Source organism: Rattus norvegicus, chromosome 1 (genome assembly GCF_036323735.1).
Source record: "Rattus norvegicus strain BN/NHsdMcwi chromosome 1, GRCr8, whole genome shotgun sequence".
Taxonomy (NCBI): Eukaryota; Metazoa; Chordata; class Mammalia; order Rodentia; family Muridae; genus Rattus; species Rattus norvegicus.
The window spans coordinates 269,676,036-269,697,537 of NC_086019.1; the positions used below are offsets into that span (position 1 = coordinate 269,676,036).

The following is a 21,502-nucleotide window of genomic DNA, read 5'->3' on the forward strand; positions in this document are numbered from 1 at the left end:
AACCACATGAAACGAGGGAGCTGGAGAAATGGCTCAGAGTGCTCACTGTTCTTCCAGAAATCCCAAGTGTGGATCCCAGAACCCCTTCAAGCAACTCATTACTTGTAATTCCAGAACCAAGGATCCCAGCCCTCTACTGGCCTCTTCAGGCACCCATCCATCCAGACACATACAGAGACATACATATAAAATAAGTGAAATTATAGAAGCTGTGTCTTAAGCTATTTGAAAAATGTTGAATTTAGAACGTTCTAATACTCTAAAGGAGTCACCTCATAATGCTTTAACTTCTACCTAGGAGCTTGGAATATATGCTGGGAACTATCTCTACTTCATCTTTCATTACAGAGTACTTAAAGGTCTGATGTTACCTTTCCATTCCTTTCCCTAGTCCTCCTAAACTACCTGTGGAATAAAGGTTGTCTCCACCATACCTAAGAGGGAAACAACTCAGAAATATTTAACCATTTGAGTGTGATCTCAAGCTAGTAAGCACTAAGTCTTACAACTAAGATTCTGGCAACTGAAGTTATTCTGTACCTAAAGTCTCTTTTTAGTACTCCAAAATCCCCACGACTTATCTTTTTCTTAAGTTCAGACCTCTCAATTTAGGGCACATTGTCTACTTCTCTGACTCCACAGCCTACACCTTCTTACACATAGCACAGGTCACACATGGACCAACTAGCCAATCCCAAGTAATATTGGTGTTGCTTTGTCTGCCCAAACATCTCTCCCCTCACCATACTTGCCCTACTCCTTCAAGATTTAACACTTTCTCAAAGCATCTGAGTTCCATTGCCCTTCAGTGGGGCAAACCAGTTATTGCTCCTACTGAGTAATCTCTGCTACTAACTGCAAGCCCCTGAGGCAGAAATCTGTGCCTTACCTGCTCTTCTCCAATCTAACCAGAATGCCTATAATACAGGAGACAGGGAGAGGTATATTTTTCAAAGGCAGGGTGTTTTGAAATAAAAACTACATCTAAATCTAACCTAGCACTCTTTAAATTTCTACTTTAGTATTAGCAAGGTTCTATGGTACTGAGTAACTAATTCATCAATTTGAATTTCAATTTCCATAGTAAGAAGCAATACCCACACTACACTATTTCTGAGAATATACCAAAAATCAGAAAAAATCTGGAACCGCTTTGAAAAAGACACATACTGTATACCTCTACATGAGTAAGGGTTCACAACAGCCATGTGCCTAACACTTAGAAAAATCCATTAATATTTTAAAAAAATCAATCTTCGTCAACTAAAGAACTTGGGGGAAATGGTCTGTATGACAGGCAAGCCTAATTACCCTTAATGAACAGACTGGCATACACTATCTTCCTCAAAGCAGCTTCAAAGAACTCTGGAAATGATATTCAACAGTCCAAGAAGTAAATTCTACCCATATACAAGAAAAAATCTGAAAAGCTGTTACATTAAAATACTTTTTCATTTTCATGAAAGGACACTTCGTCTAAGTGTTAAAAAACATGAACACTGATCAAAAGGCACATTTAACAGCAGAGAGAATAAATACAATTGAACTCTATATTCCTTTACAAAGTCCCCAAGCCTCAAAGGTTAGGAGTATTAAAAAGTACTTTTTGTGCTAAATCAAATGTCAGAACACTTAACTTTTTACTTCCACAATTCATGAAGCACTTACTCAAAACCTTTGAAATGGTAAGACTATAAATTATGACAGTCTGAGAAAATAAACTCCATCTATTCCAGGAACCTAGAAATAAATCTCACTTTGAAAATCCTAATCAAACTGTTCCTCTTAAGAACTTATATCAAATAAACTCTGGTCCCCACTGAGAAAAATGATGCCTAGTTGAGTTCCACTATTCCAAAATGACATTATCTGGCTTGAACTTTAATTGGAAAAAAAATCTATCACACCAAACAGAAAGAAACAGGCTGCAGAAAAAAAAAATTATTCTAAACTTCTTCTAATCTTTAGAGATAGTAGTACGGGTACTTTGGACAGAACCCATAGCCACACCCTTAGCCCTCTCCTTATTTTGTTTGAAATTTAAGTCAGTTTAGGTTTGGTGTTTTACTTTAAACTTCCTATTCCCTGAAACCACTTAATTCTTGTCTACCCATCCGAAATACATTTCTTGTAGAAATAAGAGTCTAATAGCTCTTTACACAAACGTGAATATCAATTCACATTTATAATCTATCACATTAGTAATCTATCCTGGAGTAGGTTCTATTCTATTACATCTTTGGTAAACATTTTGGTCTCAAGAACCATTTGCACTATTTAAAATAACTGAAGAGATGGCTCAGTAGTTAAGAGCATCTACTGCTCTTGTAGGGAACCTAGGATTGGTTTCCAGCTCATGCTTGACAGACAATTCATGTGGATCTGATACTGTCTTCTTGCTGCCATCTAGTCCTGTACCCATATAGAACACATAAACTCATGTGGATACACAAGTACATATGAAAATAATAAATGATAAATCTTTAACTTGAAGGCTCCAAAAAGCCTTAAATTTTATGTGGTCTATAGCAAGTTTTTCTAGAAGAGCACCTGTACTCCCAAGGAAACTGAGAACAGCCTGGACAACAAATGAGAATGTGATACTTGTAAGATAATTGACTTGGTTAGGAATACTAGCTCCTAGCAAAATCAACTCTACTGCAAGCTCAAAGCTGGGCAAATGGAATTTGCCATTTGCTGATTAAAGAACTGTGAAAAGTTGAAGTCCACAAATAAAATGTTCAGCACCTACTAGTAGCCTTGGGTATTGCCCAAGTAAGAAATGACAATCACTGTGACAAACACAGCAGGAAATATTCATTTGTGCAAACATGGAGGGTGTGCAGGAGTAGACAGTAGGCACAAGGAGCTTCACAGGCATTGCAGACTAGAAGGAATGGGCTTTACAGATGAGGGTCCAGAGAAGAAGTCCTTCAGTTTTCAAGAGACATAAAACCAAGGGACGTGAATTGTATGTGTCAAGAACAGATGAAGCAACAGTACAGCAAAAAAGGGAAATGGAGCCATTTTGAAGGAAGTTAAAAGAGCTCATCAAGAAGAATGAGACTTAGAGAGGTTTCTGTAGAAGCTCTAGAAAGCAAGGTAACCTCTGAGCTATTCTAGGCATCAAGTAGCAGAGTTAAGAAGGACAAAGACCAGAAGAACTCCAGCTCTGTATAATACAAAAGCCTCAGAGCATAGGTAGGTCAAATAGCAAAGGCTATTCAAGAACTATTCAATAAATATATATATATATTTTTTTTCACCACTAAGGTCTTCAAAAGTACACCAGCACACATATTTCTTACATATTGCTGCTATCAAGAATCTATGAGCTGCTACTCTGCCATGAGTCTAGACTCTTCTGCTGCAGCCAAATCACTGCCACTTCATTTTTGATAAAATTATCTAATCGGTAACATCCTAAGGCGTTGTTGTATTATGTATTATTATATAACCCTTTATTCTTTGATGTTTTAGGAAGTTGGTAATTGCTATGATAAAACAAATTAAGTTTAAAAGTTAAGATATATCTTTGAAAGATTATGTTCACAGGATACAGTACACGTTTATTTAAAATTCTGGTTTTCAGGGAAAGAATAAAGTTGAATTGTCATTAAAATTTTTCTTAGAACTGTAACTATGAACACTCACTTTCTAAGTTTATCAGCGTTAGGTGCCTTAGTCCTAAAGCATGGTCTGAGGCACAATTGTCGTTCCTTGTATTTGCTATTTGCAAAGCTTCTGAAAAACAGTATTTGTTGTGACAATTATATATAGAATTATATATAGAATATAGTTCTATGTTCTAAATAAAACGAAAACTTAAGAATTTATATGTTTAAATACATATTAATTTGTCGTAACATGACAATAAAGTCATTATATCTGAACATACTTTCATGAAAAAGTAATCGCCTAAAACAAATCCAAATTTATTTAAGTAACTTTAGTAGTTATCTTGACATTTTAACAAATCTCATACAACTTAATAGAACGTGACTAGATTCTTCCATCTGCTTAAGTACTTAATCAATTGCTTTATGTTTTAAAGTCAAAGAAGAAATAAAATTTTTAAAGATTTATTTATTTTATGTATGTGAGTACATGTAGCTGTCTTCAGACACGTGAGAAAAGGACATCAGATCCCATTACAGATGGTTGATAGCCACTATGTAGTTGTTGGGAATTGAACTCAGGATCTTTGGAAGAGTAATTAGTACTTTTTTTCCTCCATCTTTATTAAATTGGGTATTTCTTATTTACATTTCAATTGTTATTCCCTTTCCTGGTTTCCAGGCCAACATCCCCTAACCTCTCCCTCTCCCCTTCTTTATAGGTGTTCCCTTCCCCATCCTCCCTCCACTACCGCCCTCCCCCAAAAGTCACGTTCACTGGGGGTTCAGTCTTGACAGGGCCAAGGGCTTCCCCTTCCACTGGTGCTCTTACTAGGCTATTCATGCTACCTATGAGGTTCAAGCCCAGGGTCAGTCCATGTATAGTCTTTGGGTAGTGGCTTAGTCCCTGGAAGCTATGGTTGGTTGGCATTGTTGTTCATATGGCGTCTTAAGCTCCTTCAAGCTCTTTCAGTCCTTTCTAAGATTCCTTCAATGGAGGTCCCGTTCTCAGTTCAGTGGTTTGCTGCTGGCATTCGCCTATGTATTTGCTGTATTCTGGCTATGTCTCTTAGGAGAGATCTACATCCGGCTCCTGTCGGTCTGCACTTCTTTGCTTCATCCATCTTGTCTAATTGGATGGCTGTATATGTATGGGCCACATGTGGGGCAGGCTCTGAATGGGCATTCCTTCTGCCTCTGTTCTAAACTTTGCCTCCCAATTCCCTCCCAAGGGTATTCTTGTTCCCCCACCTTTTTTTTTTCCTTGCTTTTTCTTGTTGTTTTTGTTTTGTTTTGTTTTGTTTTGTTTTGAATTAACTTGAGTATTTCTTATTTACATTTCGAATGTTATTCCCTTTCCCGGTTTCCAGGCAAACATCCCCCTAATCCCTCTCCCTCCCCTTCTTTATGTGTGTTCCCCTCCCCATCCTCCCCGCATTGCTCCCCCCAACAACCACGTTCACTGGGGGTTCAGTCTTAGCAGGACCAAGGGCTTCCCCTTCCACTGGTGCTCTTACTAGGATATTCATTGCTACCTATGAGGTCAGAGTCCAGGGTCAGTCCATGTATAGTCTTTAGGTAGTGGCTTAGTCCCTGGATCTTGTTCCCCTTTTAAAGAAGGAGTGAAGCATTTGCATTTTGGTCATCCGTCTTGAGTTTCATGTGTTCTATGAATCTAGGGTAATTCAAGCATTTGGGCTAATAGCCACTTAACAATGAATGCATACCATGTGTGTTTTTCTGTGGTTGGGTAACCTCACTCAGGATGATATTTTCCAGTTCCATCCATTTGCCTATGAATTTCATAAAATCATTGTTTTTGATGGTGGAGTAGTATTCCATTGTGTAGATGTACCACATTTTCTGTATCCGTTCCTCTGTTGAAGGGCATCTGGGTTCTTTCCAGCTTCTGGCTATTATAAATAAGGTTGCTATGAACATAGTGGAACATGTGTCTTTGTTGTATGTTGGAGCATCTTTTGGGTATATGCCCAAGAGAGGTATAGCTGGATCCTCAGGCAGTTCAATGTCCAATTTTCTGAGGATCCTCCAGACTGATTTCCAGAATGGTTGTACCAGTCTGCAATCCCACCAACAATGGAGGAGTGTTCCTCTTTCTCCACATCCTCGCCAGCATTTGCTGTCCCGAGTTTTTGATTAGCCATTCTCACTGGTGTGAGGTGAAATCTCAGGGTTGTTTTGATTTGCATTTCCCTTATGACTAAAGATGTTGAACATTTCTTTAGGTGCTTCTCAGCCGTTCGGCATTCCTCAGCTGTGAATTCTTTGTTTAGCTCTGAACCCCATTTTTGAATAGGGTTATTTGTCTCCCTGCGGTCTAACTTCTTGAGTTCTTTGTTTATTTTGGATATAAGCCCTCTATCAGTTGTAGGATTGGTAAAGATCTTTTCCCAATCTGTTGGTTGCTGTTTTGTCCTAACAACAGTGTCCTTTGCCTTACAGAATCTTTGTAGTTCTATGAGATCCCATTTGTCGATTCTTGATCTTAGAGCATAAGCCACTGGTGTTTTGTTCAGGAAATTTTCTCCAGTGACCATGTGTTCCAGATTCTTCCCCATTGTAATCAGTATTCTTAACTACTAAGCCATTTCTCCAGCCCAAAGGAAGAAAATTTAATGTCAGAAATTTGTAAATGGGGAGAAGGTGTATGCCTTTCATGCCACAAATCATTTTCATCGGCAAATGGCAATTTCTTGAAAATCTGTTGCAATGAGAATTCAAACACCTGAAACTACCAATGGGTGTATTAAATAATAATATATGAAGCCTGGTTTATCTTCCATTTTGAAAGTCTTTTATCCAAATTATTGCTACCACTGCACACTGGTCACAGGAAAACAATGAGTTACACAGATCTTCTAATTGCTGATGCATTTCAAGTACCTAGGTCTCTTATTCAGTTTGTTCTTCAACCGTTCCATAGAGAAGGGTAATTTTCTCAACATTCAGACTGTAGTTTGGTATATACCTAAGCATTCAAATATAGGAGCATATAGGGGCCATTCTTATTCAAACTACCACAGCTACTATGAAGATTAAAAACTTAAGGGAGATGTGGGAAGTAGCATTCTTTGCAGTCACCTTCTTGTGGACAAACCTTGCTCATAAACCTGTCTTCTATCTTTTAGACTATTAGTATGGGGACTGAATAAATAGTACATTCAGACATTGTACAAGTACAAATGTTCTTACAAGTACATACCTTTTAATACTGAGTATTTTAGTACCCCAAAGTCACAATTTAATAAAGTGGGTAATTTTTGTGGTTCTTTTAGAAGGCTGTATCACATTATATAGACCAGACTGGCCTGAAATTCACATGGATCCTCCTCTGCCTGCCCAGTGGTAGAATTATAATATGTGTCAATCATACCCAAGTGAGATGGACTGTTTTACTTTCTAATTCACACATGTACTATTTGACCCGCCACTGCCTGCATCATCACTGCAAATATCAACAAAATTACAGGGAAAGTAATACAAAGTAGAAAGCTTTCATTTAGCAGAGCCTTGAACAAATTTAAGGGCACCCAGAGATATTCTAGCCCACACATCAGGTGAACTGAGTTCCCAAGACTGGCAATGATGGGTCCTCTGAAGAGTAGCAAGCATTCTGAACAGCTAAACCATCGTTTCAGTCCCTAAGAATTTTTTAAAGGAAATTTTCCCTATCTTTTGAAACAAGCATAAACCAGTCTCAAAACAAACCTTAAAAAGTAATAATATCTATGATCTATGGGAGCAAAAGAGAGGACTCAGAAGGGGCATATATTCTTCTTGCAGAAGATCCAAACTTTGATATATAATACCCATATTGCATGGCTCAGAACTGTCTAGGGAATCCAACATTATCTGGCCTCTAAGGGTACCAGTACACATATACACATATTTCCACAGATATAATATATATTAACTTTGAAAAAATAATAAATCTTAAAATATTAAGTAAAAAACTACAATCTATATAAATATTCTACACATTCTAATAAGCAAATGTAGGTAGTATCTGCTTGTCTTTCTAAGTTTAGGATCTGTCTCAAATGAAACAAGCAGATGCTTCAAAAATCTCAACTGTACTGCAGGTATGTGCTTTCTAGCAACTTACAGAATGTCACTTCTGACTAAGATAGGCCAAGCAGAAGCCTCTACCCTCAAAGACTGGTGATGAACATTAAAACCACTGTCTGAATGGGTACTTGTGGAAATGGCTAAGGGTCAGATTGTCTCACTGGCAAATTCTATAATACAGCTTTGTGACGGCAACTGCTTCAGTGAAAAGCCTTCAGTAGAATTTACAAGTAAAATAGTTACTAATGGTAATGATACCTATTTTGCTTGAGAACTATGAAGAAAGGCAACCAGGCAATTTCCTTTTAAGGGAGGGAGGGAGGGAGAGAGGGAAGGAGAGAGGGAGGGGAGAGGGGGGCCTGACCTACCATAACCTCATGTGCACGAGTATCCATGGAGTCCTGAACAGTGCATCAGAACCTCTTGGAGCTGGAGTTACAGGCTGCTGTGAGCTACCCAATGTACATGGTAAGATCAAATCTAGTCCTGCATAAGAGCTACAAACACTTTTAACCATTTCTTCAGTCCAATAATTTTATGACCTAAAATCTCCAGTCTAGCAAGAAGAAAACAGTACGCTAGTGAAGTAGACAGGTTATTTGTTCATCTGTTTAAGACAGACTTTAAATGTCAACAGATTTGAAATTTAAGGTCTTCATTTTTTAATTTTTTTTTTTCAAATTTGCCATCTGCAAGCAACAAGTTGGATTGTACTGCCACCCACTGGGCAAAAAGCAAATAGGAATGCAACACCTGCCCAGATCTTAACACCCACCAAAACATGGCTGGCCCTTTATGGGCAGATGGACAAGGAGGCTTATATATAAGCAGATGTTTGTACAGACTGAATAAAATTAAGTAAAAAAGACTAGCTATATAACTTAGTTTCAACTAAGTTCATTATTGATTGGTTTGTCAATTATAGTGACTAGAAACCCAAGATCTATTTAGCTTAAACATATCAAAAGTATTAATTTTATTAAAATATTTTAAGTATACCCAATCAATTTCCTTTTAATTAGAACAGTTAAAAAACACCTCTCTAAACTGTTGTTTAGAGATTTAAGAATGAAAACATGTACCATAAAATCCCAGCCCCCTTGCTCTGTTTTTGGTTGCTGCTTACCAGGATCTGAAGAGAATTATCTGTGCTGTTCCCTCCACTTTAATGTTATTTATTCTTTCCCTGGAAACAGTCTCTGCTTAAATAACTCAGTAATGTAAAGTTCCAAACTATTGAAAATGAGCAACTCTTAATGACCAGTGAACTGCAAAAAAAGCCATAATACTCAGGTGGCTAAGATGAAGATACACTACAATTCAACAAGTTCACTGAATTTTTATCAACAAAATGCATAGGGAAAAGTGCTTTCACAACTGTTCCAGTGGATTCTGAATCAATAATCAATCAATCTCTCCAGCATGGGTCATTCAGCATCATTATTGTCAAAAGTACACATTGTTCAAAAGATGGCATCCTGATGGGTAGTTATGTGGGGAGCTTTTGGGGCTGCAGGCAGGAATCTGATTTTAGGGTAGAACAAAGAAGTAGTCTTCAGGCAAGAAAGGCTAGACAGGGAAATAGGTTCAGGTATCTTGGTCATCCTGATAAGCCCATAGAAACAGAGATTGCAGGACTGTATTGCCTTGCTAGTTCCTTAACCTAGAACTGACCTTAGTACTTGCATGTAATTAAAATAGTATAAAAGCAGACTAGGAAAAAAAACACCTGCCTCAGCCTCAGAACTGGCTGGGGTCATGCTACATTGTTGTGTGTAATTGTCTTTTTTCTTTTTTTTTTTTTTTTTTTTTTTGGTTCTTTTTTTCGGAGCTGGGGACCAAACCCAGGGCCTTGCGCTTCCTAGGCAAGCGCTCTACCACTGAGCTAAATCCCCAGCCCCGTCTTTTTTCTTTTTAATCCTCACTCCTGCAATGGAGAACCTGTTGACTGACTGAGCTGGCTTGGTCATAGTTAAACACACCAACCTGCACAATAGTTAGGATGACAGTGGCAACATAAACATTAAAGTCTGACAAGAGTAGATGATTCAAAGTGGAGCCTACCCTAAGACACCAAAAGAATGATGGCAGGAAAGAGGAGCTACTGGCAAAAGAAACCAGAAGAGAAAAAGATCTCAATGTGCAAAGGTGCAATCCACCTAAACTTAAAAGCAAAATACTGCTGTATCAGTACACAAGGAGCCTTGAATCCCTCATCAGGGGCTATTGTCTTGCTTGCTCTGGAGGGAATGAAGTCAGAGTTAAGAAAAGGTGGTACAGAAAGTGTGAAAATCAAAAAGGACCAGGGGAAAGTATGAAACAAAGATACAATGTATCTTTTCTTATTGTCCAGTCAAGTATTCACCAAGGCAGCTTAAATTAAGGAAATAGAAAGTGGTACAGATAGGAAAAACAGTATCAACCAACCAGAGCCCCGCCCAGAGCTCCCAGGGACTAAACCACCAACCAATGAATACACATGGAGAGACCCATGGCTCCAGCTGCATATGTAACAGAGGATGGCATTGTCTGGCATCAATAGGAGAAACCCTCCGTCCTGTAAAGGCTAGTTTCCCCAGTGTAGGGGAACGCCAGGGTATTGAGGTGGGAGAGGGTAGGTGGGAGTGGGAGAATCTTCAGAGAAGCAGGGGGAGGGGGAAGAGAGAAGGGAAAGGGGATAACATTTAAAAGGTAAATACACAAAATATCTGATAAAAAATACTAAAAAAGTGGCATAGATATTGTAATTTGCATATGCTTGGTCCAGGAGTGGCACTATTAGAAGGTATGGCCTTATTGGAGGAAGCATGTCACTGGGGGTGGGCTTGGAGACCCTCCTCCTAGCTGCCTAAGGATGCTCAGTCTGTTCCTGGCTTCCTTTAGATGAAGATATAGCTGCCTGGATGCTGCCATGCTCCTGCCTTGATAATGGACTGAACCTCTGAACCTGTAAGCCAGCTCCAATTAAATGTTGTCCTTTATAAAACTTGCATTGGTCATGGTGTCTGTTCACAGCAATAAAACCCTAAGACAGAAGTATTAGAGAATGTTTCACAGTAGAGAAAATTAGCCAGGACTTGGTACTCAGTTTATCTTCCTACCCAGTCACTCTTCATATTTCAGACTATTGAAATGATCATTATACCTTTCTCATAAACGCTACTAAGGAATAAAGCTGTAATTTTTCTGTAACCCTAGATTCTAGGGACTGCATACCAAGGCCTAGTACATATAGCATAAATAGTGTCAAATCAAACATTATAAAACACTACCTCTAACGAGCACAGAAATTTTGATCTCCATCTGGGTTCTGGGATAGCCTGGAACTCACTCTTAGACCAGGCCTGCCTTTAAGTCCCAGAGATCTGCCTGCCTTTGCTTCCTGGGTGCTGGAATTAAAAGCGTGCACTACTATGGCCTTTCTCCTTTTTATTACCAACTAGTCCATGGTTTTAACACTATAACAATTGGGCCAAGTATATACCTTACTTTACTCAGAGTTTGGTAAACTTTGAAGGTATTATGATTGGGCCTCAGTTAGGACTGAGACTACACACAGTTATTTCTGAGGGAATGTTTACGGGTCCTAGTAAATTAGTCACACAAATTTAGATCAAGTTTTGGTTTGTTTTTAAGTGTAAGAGTGTTTTTCCTGCATGTGTGCCTGTGTACCACTTGCAAGCCTGATGCCCAGAGCTGTCAGAGGTGGCATCAGAATCCCTGGAACTAAAATTACAGTGGTGTAAGTCACCATGGGGTGCTGAGAACTAAGCCTAGGTCTTCTACAAAAGCAACAGCGCTCTTAACCACTCCCACCCTATATCAAATTTTAATACATGAGTTTCAATACCAATTTAAAGGCATCCCCTTTCAGAGTTTCATTTTTTAGACTCTGGAATTGCAGATGACCTGTTAGTCTGTCACCAGAAACCGCTCCCCATTATTCCTATTCCAATCCACTTTCTATGCTTAGGACATTGATGCTCTGAGATGCAATTCCAATCATTCAACGGTTTCTGTTATCTGAATCTGGTCTAGCTGTGCAGCCTTCCCCACTCCCAACACCACTGGAACATCTTTCCCTCTCTTCTTCACACGACTACTACCTAAGACCTGGCTGGGTAAGCACCACAGAGGAGCCTCTGCCCATAAAGTTCTCTTGTCCCTTATCCATAACAACCCTTTGTTGGTGCTGCCAACTTCTTCACTGCACTAACTATGCTGAGATTGGTCAACTTTTGCTCTTAATGCAACATGTTCTTTCTGCTCTGAATCACAGTTGTCTGGATGGCTGTAAACACTGCATGGTCTAATAAGCAGCCACAGTACTTTAATCCTTTCTTTAGGTTCCATCTGTTGTGTTTTAGATTCTATTCCAAATAAAATTAAAACCAACACCCTATCTTCACTTTGTTTGATACAGAGTCCCTTTTTGCAGCTGGTGTCATCATTTTCCTTATGGAAGCCAGGCTACCTGACGCATAAGCTCCAAGGATTCTCCTGCCTCTTCTACCATCTCCCTGTGAAGCACGAGGGTTAAGTGTCTGGCTTAACCTTTCCCTAGTTCAACCACAGGGGTCGGGGTCCCCAGCTTCTGTTCATTGGTTGGGTGTAAGTATCTGCAAGTTTGATTACTTTTTAATTACATTTGCTCCATCTATCGTAAGGTTACACTGACTTTTACCTATGCCTATAGAGGTTAGCCCACAATAACAGACTGTATGCTCCCAAACCCTTACATACTACTGCCATGAGTTCTGTTTACATGCATCTTTTATACCTGCTAAGAAATGAAAAATTATCATTTGAGCCAGTGAGATGGCTCAGTGGGTAAGGTACCTTGCTATCAAACCTGAGGACCTTAGTTTGATCCTTAGGACTGACAGGGTGAACATAACTCCTGCAACTATTCTCTGAATGCCACATGTGCACTGTGGTATGTGAGTCTCTCGTTTCCCCATACCCCTACCTGGTGTTCTTGTATGTGTTACACACACACACACACACACACACACACACACACACACACACACAAATAAATAAATGTAAAAATAGACATCACATTTATATAAACTCAACATACCTTCTTTTTTTTTTTTTTTAGAAAAAAATATAAGAGCACAAATCTACTTTTACTTATTTTCTCTCCGTGAGTTTAAATCCGGGATGTGTACAGCATCACAGCATTCTGTATCCAATGGCCTTTGTAGGAAGGTTGCCTCGGAATTTGGCACGAACCATAGCACTGTTTCCATGGGCCCGAGTTACTTTTCCCCAGATCACTTTGGTTTTGTTTGGCTTGCCTCCAGGAGTCACTGTATTGTTTTCTGCTTTGTACACAAAAGCACATCTCTTGCCTAAGTAGAACTCAGTTTCATCTCAGGCATAAACGCCTTCAATTTTAAGAAGAGCCATGTGCTCTCTTTGGTTCCAGAGACATCACTTGTATCCAGCAAAAATGGCCTTGCACCACAGCCTTCCAGACACACCTGCTTTTTTTGGCAAGTCCTGTTCCCAGAAGGCAAGCCCCACTGACAAACTCAGCATATCTTTTTGTTATTGTCCTTCACTCCAACTTGACTCACCAAATTTTCACCTATAAACATCTAGCCAAAACTCTATTGTGGTTTTTTTTTATTTTTCATTTTGTTCAAAATAGATTCTTTTCTCGTATAATATATTCTGACTACATTTCCCCATCCTCTACTTACTTCCAGTTCCTTCCCATCTCCCCTCCCCTCCGGACCCACTCCCTTTCTGTCTCTCATTACAAAAAAAAAAAAAAAAAAAAAAAAAAAAAGGCTTCTAAAAGATAACAACAATGACATGTTAACATGACAAAATAAAATATAATAAGATAAAGCAAAACCATCACACTGAGACATCTATCAGAAGAATACTCTAGTGGGGCTGGAGAGATGGCTCAGTGGTTAAGAGACTACTAGTGGTTCTCAATTCTGATTCCTCAAGACTTTACAATCAGCTGTATCTCCAACTCTGAGTTTCTAGTAGAATGCCAGACAATGATTCTGAAAAATTAAAGATTCATGCCTAGGAAAGTGTCTTCTCCAAAGACAATCTACTTTTGCTTCTGACTCAATGTGCCAGCCAGTCTAGACCACCATAACTAAGCAAGAAGAAAGTTTCTATGCCAAAGGTCACGCTTGTCATTCTTACTATTGCTGGGAGCTATCCATTCAGTTTGATGAGCTTTGATAATCAATTTTATATCTGCTACTCAAGTTTACTTTATATCTGCTACTCAAGTGTATCAGAACTCTATTAAATTCCACAGTGCAGTGTAGAGTTGAGGATGCAGGTCCACAGCAGAGTACACACATGAATTTCAGAGTACAGTGGCCTCCCCCACGTCCAGAATAGGTAGGTGGCCCAAGAGGCAGTTAGTTCAAGTATCACACTCCTCTCTCTGAAGTTCCCTTTTCTCAGACCTTGGCCCTGTAATTCCTTGGTCTTCTGTTCTACTCTGGTCTTAATTTTTTGTTTGTTTGGTTAGTTTTTCTGTTTTGGTTTTGTTTGTTTTAAAATTGTTCACAGCAGGAGTGAACCAATCACATCTTCTTATCAATGACATTATCTACTATACCTAACAGAACACCTTGCATATTTGGACAGGAAAAGTATTAGCTACATCAAATTTTTCACCAGAAATGCCTGAAACAAACCAAACCAGTTGTTTTTTTGTTTCTTTTAATGATAATGAAAAATTCAACTATGGTTAGTTGAAACATGAAACAGATGGTGGTGGTACCTTTAAGTTTCTGAATAAATGCCCACAAGCTAGGTATGACATAGCTTTGATCCCAGAATTCGGGAACCAGAGACAGTTTGAGATCAGCTGAGATGACAGAGTGAGGTGCTATCATCTTACACACAGGCCCACATGCACACACCACAGAATATATGCCCACAATTATGAATTTAAAGATATTAAAACTGAAAGAAGAGGGGTTGGGGATTTAGCTCAGTGGTAGAGCGCTTGCCGAGCAAACGCAAGGCCCTGGGTTCGGTCCCCAGCTCAAAAAAAAAAAAAAAAAAAAAAACTAAAAGAAGACTCTGTAGAGGCAAATAAGAAAACACTTCATGTGTCAGGCAATGCTAGCACAGAGTGCAAGCAGCAATTAATATGATAGCCTACTAACTGGCCATCTCCTGAAAGCAAAAGGAAAGAGAGAAAAGAGGAACCAAATAGGAATGTAGGGTCTCAAGCCTGAGATAGTAAGCTAGGTAGAGGCATTCCAACTTGTCGATAAATGCAACATATCTATCAGAGTAATTCAAATTCAGCAGGCATGTTGGAAGTCCTAGTCCAAGCCCTCAGCCCAAGTATGATGATTTCTACAAATTTAAACAGAACTTTGCAAAACTAAGAAGCTGGGCCAAGGCTTGTAGTGCATACCTTTAATTCTAGCACTGGGGAGTCAGAGATAGGTAGATCTGAGACTAGCCTGGTCTACATACAAATTCCAGATCAGCCAGAGATATGTACTAAAATACTGTCTCACAAACAAATAAGAACTAAGCAGATATTTTAGTAAAACAATTTTCTGTATATAACTATTTGCATTCATTTGTGAATCAAAATCTAAGAATTCGGGGTCTCTGGAGATAAACAAAAGAAAAAAACCTTGAATTTATGACAGCTAAAGGAGACGATCATCAAGTGAAGTAACAAGTGAGAAGAACACTTTAGTGGGTTTAGCTAATTGTTTTATCAATTCAACAAGCAACTTTTTAAGTTATTGAACTTTTTAAGTTATAGTGCAAAAGACACTATTCTAAAATGAAAGATGTATGTAGGGGAGTGTGATTTAAAACACTAAGATTGTTCTACCATATAATAATATTTAGGTTTTAAAATCTGAAAACAATATTCTCTAGCTTTTAGGTCAATACCAAAAATAAATATGGAATGTTCTTTCACGCAGCACTTTGAGTGTTTCAAACAGAATGTGCTTTTAAATATGGATAAATAAGCCAAACCAGTAGCTATTTTAAGGTGCCCTTGACAGAAACTGATGCCCTTGGGTCCAACTCATTGATCTGTCAACTGCATCTGCGTATTTGCCAAATGCAACTCATCCCACAATACTGTTTTGGCTCAAGAATTTAAAAATCCAGGTTGCAAATAACATGTTCCACCCAAATACAATGTCTTGCCCTGTACAAAACTACCTAAGCATCTACAGAACATGAAGATCAGTTCTTGAAAGACTAATCAATACTCTTACCGTTGACATAAGTCAAACTTTGCTAATGAGCATTCACTCGACAAACGTTGAGTTACAATTGTACCAGATATTAAGGCTAAAAAGAGAAACAGGACAGAGTCCTTACCTCACTCACAGGAGAGCCAGAGAAGTAGTCAGGTATGAATAAAAACACAGTACACAACCACAGCCCTAACAGGCTTGTTACTGCTAAGAAGCCCTGGGTTCCAGACAAATGCCAACAGTATGTTTTGTTCTATTCTGTTCTGTTGGACAAGAATTCCAGGAAGGCTATTCCATAAGTTACCAGAAATGATATAATACTGAGAAAGAAGGTTCTGCAAAGCAGGAAGCAGAAGGGAAAAAAGTACCTTACAACTTGGTGTAAAGAGACCACAGATATTTCAGTAAAGCTACTTGATCTTAATGCTGAGAGCTGACAAAAAGATGTTAACATGTTTTTTTAAAAAGGGCCTACAACTGGTAAGTCTCAAAGCTGAGACCACAGTCTGAGGTCCCCATGCTTTTCCTACTTTAAAGCTATTTGACTGGTTACAATCTTCCAAAATAAGTCACTTTAAAAATTGGTAGGGTAGGGCATGCTTATAATCCCAGCACCTGGGAAGCTGAGGCTGGATCTCCAGTTCAAGGCCAGCCTGGCACAACAAGACCCTGAGGATTTGATTCCCAGAACCTCAAAGAAAAAGTTTTAAATAATGTTTTTTTTTAAACTTAGTGAGACGTGTATTGACTCTTCAAAATAAAGTTCCTGGTTTTATATCATAGATACCTTTACATTTACTGACATTTAGTTTTTGAAATACAAAAAAAGAGCACCTTTGTCCTGTTTTAATACTTTAATAAGTCCTTCCTAAAAGAAGTTAAAACTTAGTTTTGTAAATTGCTATATTACTTAGGTGAGGAAACATGGACTCTGACACAGACATGACTAAAACCTGAGAGTCTAATCTGGTTATGGCAAGATGATAGTACTTACCAAATTGATTGTTCATCAAAGTGTTATTAGTTTAAAAGCTGCCTAAAGACCAATCAGTCAAAAGATGGTTAAATAAACTTAGATACATGAGGTAAGGAGAACAATCGCCAACACACTCATGTAGGGACAGTGACAGAAACCAGAGGAATGGCAGACACACAGGGCAGACCGATCTTTCAGGGGTTCAGAGAGTTGAGAATTATTAAGCAAACTATTTAAAGCACAATAAACAGCTTTTGGGTGTCAGCTACGACTGGCATACGATACCTAGGCTATAGAAACAACAATAACAACAATGTGTGTGTGTGTGTGTGTGTGTGTGTGTGTGTGTGTGTGTGTGTTAATGAATAAGTTGTGTTCAGTTAAAAAAAGGTGAAAACAATTTAATAGGCAAAGTTGTATATTTTAGAAAATGTAGCTCTGGCTATAACTGAGAAAAAGAAGTTAACAAAATGAAACAAAACCAAGCCCTTGGGACAATGCGGTGGCTCAGCATGTAAAGGTGAGATGACTTAATGACCTGAGTCTACCCTGGGACCCACACAGTGGGAGGAGAAAACCAGCTGCAGCACAACAGAAGCGGCACATGTACACACTGCCCCCATACAAAGATAAACGTACAACAAAATACAAGGAGAATAAAAAAGACAGCCTACTTCTGGAGCTGTTGCTCACCTAATGAACTCTAGTTACCTAATGTGAGTCAGATTTTTAGGCCCTGTTACTTCTACTCAGAATCCAAGAGGATCAGGCTCTGGCGCAAAGCTAGTGTTTGTTTAAAGACGAGCAGGCCAGGCACCCCAAAGAGGGATTTCTCTTTTCTGCTGTTACCCAGATATTAAGATCACTTGCACGAATTTGCCAATAGCTGGCTTCAGTTGTTCATACTGCAAGTGTTAGAAACTAGGAGAAAATACTCACTCTTGAAAGATAACTCAAATTCAAAAAACAAGATGTATATTATATAATTTCACCAGATAGTGAATTTAACAGAGAAAAAACAATATTTTAATTAAAAGAAATGCAGATATGGTGTTAAGTGGAATCAGTTATGGATAAAATAGTTCCAAAGAAAAAGTCACATAATTTACGTCAAATTTTCAATCTATGTCAAATTTTCAATCTACTCTGAAGATTATGTCATTAAGTTAGTATCTTACTAGAAAGTATAAAGTTGTATGTTAAATCAAACTGATAAGATACCAACTATCCATTCGACAGCCTAGCTCCGCCCTATCAGAAACAATGCAGCAAACACCATGCACTTAACTTCTTACCTGCAGCTCCTTGGAGACTCGCTCTAAGTGGCTGGTTATTTTTTTAATCAGATCACTGTACATCTGTTCTGAGTGCTGCTGGCACACACACTTATACACACAACTGCAAGAAACAAGGCACAGAAACCAAGTCGATGAAGAAGCATTCCATGCAATCCCATGTTAAAGCACACATTCAAAATAAAAATCACCAACCTAAAACAGTTGCTAATCAACCAGAAACGAAGAAAAAAATCTACCTTCAGTGTTCTGATGGAAAGGACATTGCCAACTAACTTCAAATGGTCTGGGTAGTACATGTTAAATAGACATAAGAAGTCAAAAATTGAGTGATGATTTATGGTCTAAACATGGCAAGTCCTTATAAACCACTCTTTTAAAAAAAAAAATACATGTCAAAATAATAAAGAGTGATAACCAGCAGAGAGAAAGTTTTTAACTCACAAAGATGTTTGCAATACATCCTCCCTGTGGGGAACAACCAGCTGTGGGGAACATAGCTGTCACTTCTTCCTGTCACTGATCAGCTGATCTCTTTCCCGACCCTAATCCCTAATGTGGTGCTTCCATTTACCAGAGGCTAAGTAATAAAATGTCAAAGAGAACTAGAATTAATTGCATGTCACTAAGCTAACAAGGATCTCCCTAAAACACAGTTTACAGCAGATACCCCACTACTTTTTCTTACTGGCTGCAGAGGTTTTCATTCTATATGACAAAGGCAGGCAAGCAAGCAGAGACAGAAGTTAATAGAGTATTTTGATTTGAAAACCACTTCTGCACCACACCTCCAATACAGTGGTGTGGAGAATATATATACATTCAACTTCATCTTACATACTTTATATATCACATTCATGTTGTCACCAATCAAATCCAATTCAAACTCAGGAAAAATAAATGGTGACTTACCTGTAAATCTGCTCATAGGATATAGGTATATAGTCACCAGGACTCTGGGTTAAAAGTTGATCTATGGCACCATCTAATTTTGGCCAGTATGTGCTCTTATAATCTTCAATTGTTATAACATTCATTACTACAAGTAAAAGTAAAATAAACATTACCATGTGCCACATGGAAATACAAACCAAAGCAAGTGTTTACTAATTCAAAATCTTTCCTTCCATTATTCACCCAACCCATTTCAACTTTTCAAATGAGAAAAAGTTAGCCCAGCAGTGGTGGCACACGCCTTGGGAGTCAGGCAGTGAGTCTGAAGCCAGCCTGACTTACAGAAAGTTTCAGGACAGCCAGGGCTTCTTGGGGAAGCTCTGTCTTGAAAAACCAGCAGGAGAGGGGGAGGGGGAGGGGGAGAGGAGGGGAAGAGAGGGACAGGGAGGAGGGAGAGGGAGAGGGAGAGGGAGAGGGAGAATATGAGAATGCATATGAATTAGGAGACAGAGGCAGGCCTCTCTGAGTTCTAAGACATTCTGATCTACACAGTAAGCTCTGAGACAATTCATTAAAATCTCTCAAAAAAGGAGAGAGGGGAGGGGGAAGAGAGAAAGAGGGGAGCTGAGAGAAAATGAGCTGAGAGAGAAGGAAAGCATAAAGTACAAAGAATCTGGTCAGTAATATTAAGCTGCCATTGGTTGCTTTCCCAGTTTGCTATAAGCGTCCATCTACCATCAGTAAAGCACTCTCAAATATACCCTGACCTTCAGTATATTATTTTCATAATTATGTGCCATAATGAGTCATTAATGAACCACAAAAAGACTCCAGGAACTATGGCCTTCCATAATTAATCTTTATAGACATCCCTGGGAAAAATCTATCTAATGATTAGACTACAGGGCCTGAGATTTAAATAATGCTCTAATCCAAAAAGACACTTCCACAAAATTCAGAGATTTATGGTATCACCAGTCCCACTCAGACAGACTAACTTGGGCTTTAAGTACCTGGAATTTAACAAGCCCAAGGTAAAAGATATGACCTAGAAACCTTGCACTTAAAAACTCACCTCATTCCAATGGACAGACTCAAATCCTTACCAGGGATCCTTCCAAAGCCTCAGCAAGCTGTTCCTAAGTGTGACAGTGTTCCTAAGCTGTCCCAGGGTAACAGGTGCTTTAGAACAAGATCCTAATGTTAAAGGGATCCCTAAATACCTAGGGAGATAAGAGGTAACAACTTCCAGACCAAGTATCTTATTGTTCATTTTACAAAAAAAGCTGGGAAGCAGTAAAGTTTAATGGCTTCCTCCAGAATAATGGCTAATTGCAGACAGAGAGGTCAGGTCAAGGAAAACCTTACTACTATACTCCTAACATCTAACCTTAGCTATTAAGGGTCAAGATTTGTTGGTATATATACCACTACTGTCAGTATTATTCAATTTTCTCTAAATCAATCCATTTTAACGCGATAAAATGTATATTAAAAGGCACTTAAAGAACGACTTTTATTGACTCATAAGATATGGTAGCCCTTAAAAAAATCTCTATATTGCCAAAGAAGACCGATCAACTCCTGGTGATCTGTCCTGCCTCTACCTCCCAAACGCTGTGACTGCAGCTGTGGGCCAACGTATTCAGTTTTGTTATAAGCATAATCTTAAGGACATTTTGCTAGGGCTGGGGATGGCGCTCAGTAGAATACTTGCCTAGTATATAAGAAGCCCTGGGTCCTGTTATCAATATTATGGTAGGGGCGGGGTGCTACATAAAAGTAAAAACAGATCCAAAAGTCTCCTCTCCATATCTGTGAGAGTTCCATATATATAATATTAACATTGGCAAAACTTTAAGGATAAAAAAGACCTATCAGTGGTTGTCAGGGAGTTGTCAATAAGGAAAAGGCTTACAGGGAGATCTTTAGGGCAATGAGACGCATTGTATGAAACTAAAGTAACAATATGCCACTCTGTGTCAGAACCAACAGAACCGTAGGCCATACAATGAATATCAAAGTTGTAGGCTATAGAGGTAAAGACGAAATGGAAATGTGACAAGTCTAAGTGACAAATGAATCACAGAGCTGACAATGATAGAATGAGCAGGGAAAGTTCTGGCAACATAAAGCTAAAATGGGGCTGAGGATATATATATCTCAATTGTAGAGCATTTGCCTAGCATAAAACCCTGGGATTGATTCTTACTAATGTTGAGGGGGGAAAGGGCAATCCTCCTTGAGACTTAACGTTCTAAATCTCTATTTGGGAAATTTAAGCTCAGTGTCTGTCACAGCCTGGCACATGGTGCATGCACACCTGCAATCCTAGTGCTTGGAATGCTGAGGACAGAAGATGGCTGAAATACAAGTGCAAGGCCAGCCGGGAATGCATGA

At 38.8% G+C, this 21,502-nt stretch overlaps 1 protein-coding gene across 5 annotated transcripts in view; it reads right to left on the bottom strand.

Moving 5' to 3' along the window:
• The window catches only part of Cacul1 (CDK2-associated, cullin domain 1), a 59,910-nt gene that overhangs the window by 23,680 nt on the left and 14,728 nt on the right, over nt 1-21,502 (bottom strand). For all 5 annotated transcript variants that reach the window (NM_001014248.2, NM_001416001.1, XM_039085812.2 and 2 more), the window contains exons 2-3: nt 19,121-19,247; nt 18,209-18,311 (exon numbers count right to left, since the gene is read on the bottom strand). In NM_001014248.2, coding sequence (NP_001014270.1) covers nt 18,209-18,311; nt 19,121-19,247 — 230 coding nt within the window. The remainder of the gene's footprint in view (nt 1-18,208; nt 18,312-19,120; nt 19,248-21,502) is intronic.